General features: G+C 38.1%; 1 protein-coding gene across 1 annotated transcript in view; it reads right to left on the bottom strand.

Annotated features, from left to right (window-relative positions):
• Window positions 1-12,249, bottom strand: part of TTC27 (tetratricopeptide repeat domain 27) — a 173,112-nt gene that overhangs the window by 32,226 nt on the left and 128,637 nt on the right. Inside the window, exon 14 of the mRNA XM_082672271.1 lies at window positions 2,688-2,786. Within this exon, the coding sequence (XP_082528397.1) occupies window positions 2,688-2,786 (99 nt within the window). The remainder of the gene's footprint in view (window positions 1-2,687; window positions 2,787-12,249) is intronic.

Below are 12,249 nucleotides of genomic sequence, written 5' to 3'. Positions count from 1 at the left end.
GCAATGGACCTCTCCTTACAGACAGAGCACTGTTAGTACCAGACTAGCCTTATCACCATAAAAAGTTACAAACTGGACGAAATTTAGGAAACAACTGTTTTTGAGAAGTTGGACAAAGGGTTACACAGGACTATGATCCCTGAGAGAAGGACAGTTGAGTTGTCTCAACAATCAACCTACACTTCTATCTAGAGGCACTTTGAGGGCTGCAGCACAGAAAGGTAGGAACCAAACAAGCACAGCAAGTCTTACTAAGAGCGGGAAAAGAGTTCAGAGTTCAGGGCTGAAAAGGTGGCTGAATTTGCAAGACAAAATAACAGGGAAGAGAGATCTGTGCAGACAATAAGCTCCAGAAATCTCAATAAGCATCTCCTTGAGTCCTTGGCTGAATACTAAGCTATACGTGTGCAGGGCAAAACTTCTTAAGGCCAGGCAGGGAACAACTACCAGACAGCTGCGAGCTGAATGGAGATTCTAGAGGTCACACGGTTCTGGGAGTTATTCAAGTTCCAACCAACCAGAGAGGAGAATTCTTACTGATCACCTGTGGGATTAAGTTCAGCCCCCAAAAGGTTATACCTCAAGAGAAGGTTGACAGCAACTCTGGAATACGGACAACTCCAGACCCACCTTAAGCTTAAAATCAAGCTGATTCACAGGTAAATTAACCAAATGCCAAAATAAAACTCTACCTTCCTAAAGGGGAAGACAACAAAACCCAGAAACTCAACAACATAGCATCCACAAGTGTAGGATATAATTTTTAAAAATTGGTAGACAGGCAAACAAGCAGGAAAATTCATCCATAACCAAATAAAAAATCAGTAAATAGAAACAGACACAGAAATTAAAGAGATGTTGGAATAAGCATACAAAAATTTCAAAGCAGTTGTTATAAATATAAAAAAAGATCTGAAGAGAACACGATAAGGTAACAACTGGGGAATCTCAGTAGAAATATGAAAACTATAGAAGAACCAAATAAAAATTCTTGAACTAAAAAAAAAAAATACATTGTCTGAAATGATGTTTAGTTTTTTTTTAAATTGAGATGTAACTGATATATAGCATTGTATTACTTTTAGGTGTACTACATAATGATTTGATATATGTGTATATATCGGTGGGATATATTGATTACCACAATAAGTTTAGTGAATATCCACCACCACACATAGTATAACAAGTTTAATGAATATGTTTAACAGCAGATTTGACATAAACATAAGAGCTAAACCAATGAAACTCTTAGAAGAAAAGATAAGGTAATCTTCATGATCTTAGATTTGGCAACAGATTCTTAAATATGACACCAAAAGCACAAGCAACAACAGAAAAAACAGACAGGCTGGACCTCATCAAAATTAAAAACTTTTGTACCTCAAAAGACACTACCAAGAAAGTGAAAAACAACTTGCAGAATAGGAGAAAATATTTGCAAATCATATATTTGATATCAGATTTGTATCTAGGATATATAAAGAATTCTTACAACTCAACAGTAAAAAGACCAATAACCCAAATAGGTAAAGGATATCAATAAACATTTCTCCAAAGATGATACACAAATGGCCAAAAAGCACATAAAAAGATGCTCAACATCATCAGCCATCAAGGAAATGCAAATCGAAACCACAACAAGATACCACCTACTAGGATGACTGTAATCAAAAAGACAGACAATAATCAAAGACAAGTGTTGCCAAAGATGTTGAGAAATTAGAGCCCTCACACATTGCTGGTGGGGATGTAAAATGGTGCTTTAGAAAACAGTCTGGCAGTTTCTCAAATTTTTGAATAGAGAATGGATGAATTGTGAAAACATTAATCTAAGTGAAGAAAGGCAGTCAAAAAGACCACGCATTGTATGATTCCACTGATACGAAATATTCAGAATAGACAAATCTACAGAGACAGAATGTCCATTAGTGGTTGCCTAGGGGTGGGGATGGGGGGTAGACGTGGAAGGTGTTTGGGAGAAATGAGGAGTGACTGCTAACAGGTACAGGGCATTTCTTTTTATGGTAATAAAAATGTTCTAAAATTGACTGTGGGGATGGTTGCACAATTCTGAAAATAATTTTAAAAATCATTATATTGTACACTTTAAATGGATGAACTAGATGGCATGCGAATTATTTACCATCTCAGTAAAGCTGTTAAATATTTATAGACTAAAAGAACTTTCTAATAGTGCAATTAACATAGGCAGCACATGCTGGTGAGCAACAAAATATATGTGACACTTTGCTGTATACTCAGCAAAGTATATTTTTAACTAAAAAACTGTTCTACCAAAACTATTTTCTAAACAAAACAATGAATAACTTAGCTATTACGAGAAGAAACTTATTTCTATATTTATAACTCATATAACTTAGGGTGTGACCTTCTGCCAAAGAGATACCTTCCTCCACCACAAAAGGAATTGGTGTTCTTTTTTTTTTGACATAAAATAATACAAAGTTTGAATCTTTTTGCCGCTTTCTCTCTCTCTCGCTCTCTTTTCTTACTGTGATAAGAACACTCAACATGAGATCACCCTTTTTAAAAATTTTAGGTGTACTCATCTTACATAACTGAAACTACAGACCCATAGGAATTGCTGTTCTGAACTGCAGTACAATTCAAATAACTTAAAGAGTACCAAAAAGCTGTAATAAGGAAAGAAGAACAAACAAACTTACGTCAGGTTCTAGAGTCACACAGCGCTGAAATGCCCTTGCTGAACCTCCATAGTCTTCCAAGGCCAGATAGGCACAGCCCAGAGAAAACCACACCCCGAGCTGCAAAGACCAAAAGACAAAGTCATTCAAACACATAGACATTTATAGAATTAACCTGAAAATCATTTAAGATACTATCAACAAACACACTACACTACTATAAAGAATGTAGAGCTATAATTTGGCTTACATTTTATATTAGTTTAAATGTAGGAAACTTAGCAATGGAGATGGCATTTTTCCATATAATTTTCGAAGCTAATACAACACTGAAAGCACGTGCAATATCACTGCACGTCTTTTACCGAGAAAGACCATTTTTTGTGTTAACCAACTCCATGAAAGCAATGGACAGCTCTGTTGACAAGCCCTGATATTATAAATGTGGGATTAATCTAACATTTTTACTGAGCATCTATGTAACTATGTAGAAAGTATACAGAGCATCAGCAGGTTCACAACTGATGAATGTATTACAAACTTGAGAGGAAAAATTTTTGCTTCCATCTTCAAGTTAGACCACAAGTACTTCTGCAGTTTAACCAAGAGCCAAATTGCCCTAGCATGTATCTGTTTAGGCATGCCCAAAATAATTTAGAAAAAGCAGGCTGAGAATCTGGATTACCAAAGAGTCATTCAAAGAGGAAAGCCTGACTTAAGTCAGTATGATTTGTAAACTTAGAGATGTAGAAAACAGGTAAATTAGGAAGTAGCTATTGAAATCACAAAAGAATTCTTTACATCACAGGGTTTCCTTAAAATTCAATAGCCTCTGTCAAAAGGAAGATAAGACTGATAAAAATTCAATGAAATTAGTCAGAAATGCAGCTATTACAACTTTGCTTTCCTTTTAGATATAGTTAGTAAGGCCAGCAGCAGAATGCAGTTTACTTTCTTACTTTCTTTGACTTCCAGTACAAAGGCAGTAAGCCAGCAGACAGACTTGGTTGAACACTTTAGGGTGGGAAAGGAAATGAGGTGCTCTGTTATCTGTCCATAGCCTTCCACAGAGGCAAGTAGGAAGCTGCCCCTACATCCCTCCTCCCCCTGCCATTCCTACAAAACTTGTTCCAGATGGCTAGTTGAGGCCTGAAATTTCCTTAAGCAGATATAGATTTTTAGCCGATAATTAGAGATAAGGCTTAGAAAGCAAACATCCTTGGGCAATTTAACACTTTGCCTTGAATTCACAAGAGGCTATAAATAACTGCTATGAGGAGCCTTTAAGAGAAGAGATTTTGTTAGAGGTATAGGTAATGGCTAGAAACGGGGTGGCTGTGTGTTTGGGGGGGTGGGGGGGATGCAGAGGTACTAGGTGGAAATAAAGTTAGAAGTTCACTTTTCTCAATCAAGGGACTCTAGCAACTTAAAAATTAGCTCATTACACTTTGCTTTTGTCTGGTTATTTACAGAATTAACTGAAAAGAGTTCCATACTCACTAAACGTGACTCATTTGGGGAGGGTCTGATGCTAACGTATAAAACAACATATAAAACAAGCTCTCTTACTTTTAACCTAGTTGAAAGTTTCAAAATCTGTGTATTATATTTCATCATTTATAAGGTACACTTTTTTTTTCCATTTAACATCTCTGCAATAGATGCATCTTAATAACCCACAGCTGATCAGAGTTTTATTGGCAGCATTCAACTTTCTATACAAGGTGGCACTTACATGTACCTCTTACAATTGACAGCATCTCATACCCCAATAAATCATGGCAGCAAGTTTACTTGGAATGAGGTATAATCTCATTCTGGGACTAAATCAAGAAAAATGAGAATTGCCCTCAAAGTTCTCAAAATGCATGTGCCCTGCTTGCTTCCTGCATCAGCAAAGGACAAACTCCCCACAAAACTATTTCACATGTGTTATAAAAAACAGCAAGTGTAAATTTAAGATGTAAATAAAGAACTTTATTTTTCAATCCACCTGAAAAAACGAAGGTTACAAACGTCTGAAATTAGCAATTATCTCACAGCTCTAACACAAGCTGGTGATGAGATTACTGTTGATCTTTAGGTTTTTAAAGCAAGTCAATATTTTGTAACCAATGTCCTAAAACCAAAATAAATTTGATGAAAACCAGGCAGATGGCAATTTAATATATAGTATTATGATTCTCTTTTCGCTCTTGGTAATTTGTATAATTGCTTTTTAATTTGTGTCTGAAAGAAAATTCTAGAATCATTAACTGCTAGTAGGTTTTCATCTACTGATAACATATAATTATGATGGGAGATGACTTCTGTACACATCCTATTCTTTGAAATCATGAAATGGCTTAAAAAAAACCAACAACTCTAGGATCTTCTAACTGCTCTGGCTGACCCACTAAACCATCAAAACTGCATTTATACCCTGCATCTCAATTGAGGTCTTCGGAACTTGGCGGACTAAGGAGAATATTCAGTGCCTCTTACTCTTTTCATTTTAAACTATTACTTAATCTATATTATCCTCACTGGCATCTTGATTTACGATGGTCATGCTCTGAAGAACAGAACATCATAAAAGGAAAAAAAATCAAAAGAAGCTTCAAAAAAAAAAAGCTCACATGATTCCCCAAATTAAAGTTGTATATGGTTGAGTACCAAAGGTCTCTATCTTCTAGTCCAATGCTATCAGATAGAAATATAATGCTAGCCTCATTACATTTGCTAGTAGCTATTTTAAAAAGTAAAAAGAAATGGGTGAAATGAATGTTAATAACATACTTTATTTAACTCTACATATCCAAAATAGTATCATTTCAACATGTTATCAATATACAAAATTATCGAGATATTTTATGTTCATTTTCTTCGTATGACGTCTTTGAAATCTGATGTGTGTCCTACGCTTACAGCATCTCAGTTTGGACCAGCCACACTTCAAGTGCTCAACCGCCACATGTGGCTAGTGGCTACCGTACTGGGTGGCACACTTCTACACTATTTCTCCAAAACACTGAGACAGACCCTGGCATACCTGCATCCGTCCCTTTTTTCTCCATTGAAGAAACTAGCTCCTCTGGCTGACACCCTCCCTTAGGCTCCAACTCTTCATATACTATAGTCACTGCTGTCCTCTCCATACAACAGCAACCAGATTAGCACTTAATGAGCACCTACAATGTTTGCCAAGCACTGATACTGCGAGCTTTCCACACATTAACCTCATCTATTCCTCACAACAGCCTTGTGAGGCAGTAAATATCACCCTCATTCAAGAGGTGACCATGGACCAGAGGCAGTCAGCAAAAGAGGAGATTCGAGGCCCAGTCAGTGTGACTCCAGAGCCCACATCATCTCCACGTGACCATGCCGCCCCCCGCTACACCGTCTGCCCCACACACAGCCATGATTTACGGCAGTGCCATCCTTGTCACCAGTAGAGAGGGCGGGGTGTTGGGGGGAAGGAAAGAGTCCAATTAACATGTGCTGGGAAAACCCAGGAGACCAATTTTTTAAGAACCAGGGCATCATCTAATTCCCCCCTCCAAAAGCTCTCTGGATTAGGCAAGTGGACAAAGATGAAGCAGAAGAATCGATGGCTGTTCGGTTGGAGGAAAGAGCTGAAAGGCAAATCTCTTACCAAGGGACTGGGCAAGGATGGAGAAAGATAATCATCTGACAGAGGCGCTCTGGTGAAGGTTTCTGTGGAGCTTATTTCCAAGGCAAATTGTGAAGGCAGGCAAGCTGTAGGCAGGGCAGTGATCTTTAGAAGCTGACAGTCTAGCTTTTTCCTCGGAGGGAGCCAGTACAGAAACACAAAAGCAGACCAACTATTTATCTTTAATATGATGATATATGCACTTGAAGAATGGTTTTAAATTATTTTAAAGATAATTATCAAAAAGCAGGAATGGTTGAAAACATGATCTCTCTTTGAATTTCCCTCAAAAGCCCCCTACAGAAACAGTGCAATAGAGGGAAAGATAAATGACTGGGATTCAAGAGGTTCTAAGGTACTGTATGACCTTGGCCATGTCACTTAACCTCTGAGTCTTAGTTCCCCAGTTGTTAAACAGGGGGGTGGGGGGGTGGATTAAGCAAAAATTCCAAGGCTCCTTCAGACCTCAGATTCTGAAAACCTGGAGGTGACAGGGTTCAAAGGTACATTAATGCCATCTAGTGGCAGAACAAGTACACTGATGATGCAAATAGAATACTTAGAATCAGCAGGGTTGACAAACTAGGAGGAAATCAGTTCAATTACAGGCTTAGAAATCAATGAAAAGAGGCGGTGAGGAAAATGAGGCCTAGAAAAGAAATGATTTGCCTAAAGCCACACAATGGTTCCTGGTTTCTGGTGTGCAATACATGTGATGAAGAGAGTAACTGCAATACTTACTAAACCTTAATAATTAAAATAGAAGTTGAACACTAAGTACCACTGGACAGTGGGCATGGATTACTTTTAAAAGTTAATTTTTACAAGGGTATTTAAAGCACATCTGCAATAGGTGTCATTTACTTATGTATTACAATTTTCTTTCTTAAATTATGAGCCTACTATTCAAATTTCCTTCCTCCTCAAGGCTTCTGCAGAATCAATGAATAATCAGTAGCTTCACTTTTGGTTTTTTTTGGTTTTTTTTTACTAATTTTCCTTACAGGATTGACTGAATTTTTCTGATGTTCCATATAATAAAGTGTAACACATTATAATTGAATCCTGAAGCCAAGCTACATTCTCCATTCTCTCCTTTCTATACCCCTGACTCATTCCCATGACCCCAAATGCAGATAAGTTGTTGAATGCGGCTTCATTAAACAGGAAATGACCCAAGCCAAATCCAAGAGAGTTATCAATGTTGTCTGGTAATATCTTTTCCTGAAATGATGCTCGCTGCTCATAGTTTTTAAAAATGTGCACCACCAACTCTTTCGTAACCAAATTTCTCATTTACTATTAAATACTATGTTCTCCTCCCTAAGGAAACACAAGTCTTAACCTGCCAGCTTCTCCCTCTCTCTCAAAAGTTTCCTCTATGTCAGTGTCTTCTTTTAAACTACAAGAGCAACTGAATTTTATACACACTTTTTTTCTTTTACTAGAAAGGGTATTAATTGTTTAGTGTCCTCCTCTTATTCCTGTCCTAGACTTGGTTACCACTGGTTCTTCTATTTGCCTGCTCTTTCCAGAGAATTCACATGTGAGGTAACATGGGTGTTTACACATCATCTGCATGAAACTCTCCTGTTAGATATTACCTCCCTATCTTTAGGCTACAGATAATGGGGTAACAATGATTTTCTACCACACTGCAATGGGCAGGACAGAAAACTCCAAGACAACTGAGAACTTACTATGGGCCAGGAAATATGCTAGATACTTTATACATATTGGCTCTAATTTTCCCAACAGCAAATTGAGATAGGGATTATATCTCCACTTTACAAATGAGGAAACTGAAGCTCAGAAAGATGAAGTGATTTACCTTGGGATTACTAGGATTCAGAGTCAGGTCTATGGCCGCAGAGCTCTGCCCTCCCCTCTACCCCTTAGTCCCAGCTACAGCCCAGATGTTATCACAGTGCTCGTATTTCTTGGCAGTTATGCAAGTTAGACCTTAAGAGTTTCATTTTTTATTGCTTACCAATATGAGAAAGGAAGAACAAAAGAGAAAGAATCTCTTTTTTCTCTACATATTATTCGCATATGGTTATTCTCTTCTCCACTGGAATGTAAGCTCCAATCCTCGAACCTCCCCACCACAGTAACACAAGTGCACAACAGAAACTCTAACTCCATTTCAAATAAAAACATTTCTTCTTTCAAGAACTGAAATGAAAGAGAAAAAGTTGACCCCTACAAATCAAAGAACAAACGTTCTCAGGTTAATTAACAATTCTATCAGAGTACTACATCGTGGAAGTCTAGTCTTACATATAGCACGGGCAGGGAAAGGTTGCCTTGATTCCTCTAAAACTCCCTGGTCTCGCAGAGAGTCACCCACTGTCATGTGCTGGACTGTCCCATTACATCAAAGTTACAACTTCGCTTTGCTCCTGACAAAAGCCCCAATGGTTATGTATTAAAGAAAAACGTTCAAACCCGACAGTCTTGTATTCAAGGCTTTCCATAACGTCTAACTTGACCTCAGCCAAATCTGCCATTCCTTCCTAAACAAGACAACATCCTCTAGAGGCAAAACAATGAACAGGTTAAGAGTAAGTGCTCTGAAATCAGAAAGCCCCACCCCGATCCCAGCGCCACACCTCATAAGCTGTGGGATCTCGTGTAAATTAATTAACCCTCTATTTCCTCACCTGTGAAATGAGGGGAATAACAGTAAGTACCTTGGGGATTGGGCTGAGGATTAAAACTGTACGCAAAATGCTTAGAATAGTACCTGGCACCTAGTAAATACTCAACGTTGGCTGCTAGAATTATTATTACAACTGAATTTAAGAAGAAATAGTCAGGGCTTCCCTGGTGGTGCAGTGGTTGGGAGTCCGCCTGCCGATGCAGGGGACACGGGTTCGTGCCCCGGTCTGGGAAGATCCCACATGCCGCGGAGCGGCTGGGCCCATGAGCCATGGCCGCTGAGCCTGCGAGTCTGAAGCCCGTGCTCCGCAACGCGAGAGGCCACAACAGTGAGAGGCCCGCGTACCGCAAAAAAAAAAAAAAAAAAAAAAGAATAAATAGTCAAAACCTACAGCTACCAAGAAACCTTTGCTTGCTACATGCTTGATTTTTGCATCTGCTAGTCTCCTTTCTCGAAACTATTTGCCTAATTTTTGCCTCCTATCTAAATCCCAACCACTCCTCTTAGTTCGTGACATCTCCATCAGGCCTTACCTCCTTTTCATCACGCCATCACTAGGCACCCAAAGCATGGCGTCTATTTACTCTACCCCTTGGTCACAGGAAAAGTTACTTCTGCCTCTTCTCTCCATTTAGCCCATATAAACCACAGGAGAGCAAGAGGCTACATCTCAACACAATTCTTTCGTAACCCCTCCCCCAATACCTCACAGTGATTTTATAAACAGTTCATTTACACTTATATTCTAGCTTACACTCTAGAAGATGCTTAATAAACAGAAACTGCTATTATAATATTAATGCTCTCATCTTCTTTCCTGTTTCGTTGGAAACATTATTCTGTTTCCAGAGCTAATGCCTTCATCTCTTCTCATTTCACTCCTTCCTAGAATGACATTCCCTAGGTTAGCAACCCAACTCTCTCTATAACATTCAATCTCTCCTTCACTCACTGGATTCAACCACATAAAGGTCTCCAGTAGCTTGAACAGTGTTACTTGACTCTTCTGCCCCTTGGTACAACACTCTACATTTTGACTCTCATTTCCTTGACATGCTCCTAAAAAGAACAGTCTATGGATGTTATGTCCATTTCCTCAGCTGCCACACACTCTTTTGCCTCCTGAAGCTGGTCTTGAAGGTCATTAGTGAGCTCCAAATCCAATAAACTCTTCTTAGCTCTCTTTAGACTTTATCACTACACGTGACATTTCTTACGGATACTTGTTCTTCCTTTAGTTTCCATGACTCCCTTCTTTGGGGTCCTTCTATCCCTCTGACTAAGACTCTGGTATATTTTGTTTGAATCATATTTCACTGGTGCTACTTCTTCTACCTTCCTCCAACCCCAGGAGATGCCCGAAGTTCAAGATTTTGCCTCGTGCTCTCTTCCAACACAGTTTTCTGTCAAGAGTTCATTCACTTGCATGGACCTTACTTCCACAGAAAAGCCCCAATCTGCAAGCTCAGTTCTTGGCCTCACTCCTAGGCTTCAGGCTTGGACTGGCTTTCACTGGACTGTGAGCCCTCTCTACTTCGACACGGCAACATCTCTTCATATTCAACACTCAAAACACATCCTCTTCCCCTACCAAAGATACTTTCCCTTCCTCCTGAATTCTCTGTATCTATCAATAGGGACATTTCCTTTTTAACCAAACAACTGAGAAAACTGGCATGTTCTCAGATCCCGAACTCTCCCTCAATGCTGCCAATCCAGTGAATAAGGCCCAGAAAATTTTCCTTTATAATGAGCTTCAACCTGTTCTATCTTTCCATCCTCACTGCTAAAGCCACTGATCACTCATCCATGACATTCATCCCTTATTTAGACTTCCTAGAATATCACTTTTGTCATATCACTCTTTTATTCAAAACCACAACAGACTTCCATATCTGTAGGGTTACTAGTCCTGAAGAAAGGCACTTAAGGCCCTTCACAAACTAGTTCTGTCCATATCATTTCCCAGTGGAAACTCTCTGCTTTCTGCTGATAGGCTGACACAGCCCGGTTCATTCCCACATCCGTGTCTGGTTCACAGCAGGATCTTGATAATGCTTAGTGAGGCAACCACATAATGTACTGTTCAAACTGCAACATTTTAAAAAATGAAACAAGGCATTAAAAAAAATCATTAAAATTACAGGACCTTAAAAAGACCTTATTTATTGACCAACAAACTACTGATTGTCAAATTGGTTTTACTACTAATATAACAGGGGACCTAAAGACGGTTCTATTTGAAAACCATTTTCAAAAGTAAAATTATTTATTGAATAAAATATATTAAAAATTTGTAAATTCTGATTATCTGAAATTTAAAAATAACAAAAGGAATATTAAGCAAGCTATATATTTGTGACATTTGCATATTTCTCTAATATATTACAGAATTAAAATCAATTTTTCTTAGCAGATATTCATATCCTCTAATCAGTTCCTTAGTCATATCTAATTCTAATACCATGTCATTGATATTTTCTGATAATTTTTTCAGTATCTTAGTACTTTTAATTTTTTCATAAAAGTGCCTACTGTCTACTTCAAAGTTATTCTTTATTGTTAATTGTCAAATTTATTGTTAATACATTTAAAATTGTTAAAACTTTTGATTGACTCTTTGTAGGTCATAATAATTTTAGCTGAGAAAATATTCTTTCTAAATGTATTGAGGAAAAATTAAAAATAGAACCACCGTATGATCCAGCAATCTCACTGCTGAGTATATAGCTGAAGGAAATGAAATCACTCCTCGAAGAGATATGTGCACCCTCATGTTCACTGTAGCATTATTCACAATAGCTGAGACATGTAAACAAACTGTCTGTCAATAGATGAATGTATAAAGAAATTGTGTGAGTGTGTGCACACACAGGGTGAAATATTATTCAGCCATGAAAAAGAAGGAAATCTTGCCTTTGGCAACAACATGGATGAACTTTGAGGGCATTTTGCTAAGTGAAATAAGTTAGACAGAGAAAGACAAATACCATATGCTCTCACTTGTATGTGGAATCTAAAAAAGCCAAACTCATAGAAATAGCAGAATGGTTGTTGCCAGGAGTTGGGGGTGGGGGAAAGTGGGGAGATGTTGGTCAAAGCATACAAACTTCCAGTTATAAGATAAATAAGTTCTGGGGATCTAACATACAGCAACAATACTGTATTATATACTTGAAAATTGCTAAAAGAGTAGATCTTAAATATTATCATCACACACACACAAAGGTGACAGAGGTGAGGTGACAGAGGTGTTAACTAATGCT

The sequence above is a fragment of the Grampus griseus genome (genome assembly GCF_964374135.1).
Source record: "Grampus griseus genome assembly, chromosome: 15".
Lineage (NCBI taxonomy): Eukaryota > Metazoa > Chordata > Mammalia > Artiodactyla > Delphinidae > Grampus > Grampus griseus.
Note: the sequence above shows the minus strand (reverse complement) of the source record. Positions and strands in the feature narration are given on the sequence as shown.